This window comes from Phaethon lepturus, unplaced genomic scaffold (assembly GCF_000687285.1).
Source record: "Phaethon lepturus isolate BGI_N335 unplaced genomic scaffold, ASM68728v1 scaffold33075, whole genome shotgun sequence".
Classification (NCBI taxonomy): Eukaryota; Metazoa; Chordata; class Aves; order Phaethontiformes; family Phaethontidae; genus Phaethon; species Phaethon lepturus.
The window spans coordinates 2,171-3,182 of record NW_010543144.1 but is presented as its reverse complement, the minus strand read 5'-3'; the positions used below and the strand labels follow the sequence as shown (position 1 = coordinate 3,182).

At 60.0% G+C, this 1,012-nt stretch overlaps 1 protein-coding gene across 1 annotated transcript in view; it reads right to left on the bottom strand.

Moving 5' to 3' along the window:
• Nucleotides 1-334: 334 nt before the first annotated feature.
• Nucleotides 335-1,012, bottom strand: part of LOC104621719 (calsenilin-like) — a gene marked incomplete at its 5' end in the record, with an annotated part of 1,782 nt that continues 1,104 nt past the window's right edge. Inside the window, 3 exon segments of the mRNA XM_010288266.1 lie at nucleotides 335-382; nucleotides 603-665; nucleotides 785-889. Of these exon segments, the coding sequence (XP_010286568.1) occupies nucleotides 335-382; nucleotides 603-665; nucleotides 785-889 (216 nt within the window).

Here is a 1,012-nt window from a genome sequence, read left to right as displayed (position 1 = left end):
TCGCATCCTGGGGAAAAGGGCCAGGGTTTGTGCTGCGGCGAGGTCTCCTGTGCCACCCAGGGCAGAAGGATCCTCGTTGTGGGGGGGCTCTGCCCCCCAAAATGGGTCCGGCTGGCAGGGCGGCACCATCAGGCACCGTGCCAGGGAGGGCTCAGGCAGATGAGCCGGCAAAATTGTCCATATCTCCTCTTGTCTCTTGTAACAGGAGTGTCAGGAGCCAGGTGGATTATTTTCTTCTTTCCTTTAACCTTTCATTTTTTCTGAAATAGTAGGAAAAAAGTTCCCCTCGACCGCTCGCGGAGGCGCTGGCGGGGCCGAGCGGGTGTCCCGGGTTCTAGATCACGCTCTCAAAGATCTGCATGGAGCTCATGATGTCCTTGTCCTGGATGGGGCAGGACGGAGAGGTCAGAGCCCCCGGTCCCCCTCATCCCCTTCCTCACGTCAGCCCTGGGGTGACTGGAGCTGTCATCCCCTGTCTCTCCTGCCCCCTCAGCACATCGTTTTGGGATGGGACAAGGAATGGGGTTACATCTCAGACTCGGAGGCCTGGCAGTGAGGAGGAGGATGGCAGTGATGCCAAAGCCTCCCTCGGAGCTGCTCACCTTCTGGCATGTCTCCAGGAACTCCTCGAAGGTCACCACACCATCACCGTTCCTGTCCATCTTCTGCCAGGGAACAGCAAGGGCTCAGTGGGGACGTCCCCATCCCTGGCAGTGCTGACAGCCCCGGCCAACACACCAGGGTTTTGTGGCCACTGGGAGGGGAAAAGGCGGGATGGTCTCACCTGGAAGAACAGCTCCACATGCTCGGCGGGTGCGCTGTCCCTCAGGGTGGGGTGGGTGCAGCGCCCCATCATGTCGTAGATTGACTTCATGATCTCCAACATTTCCTAGGAGGGGGCAGAGGGGGGACAGGGTGACAAGAACCCTCTGAACAAGGGCACCTTCATCCCTCAGCACCTGTTTCCACCATCCCCATCCCTCTCTGGGCGTCCCCTGTGATGCCCCCACCC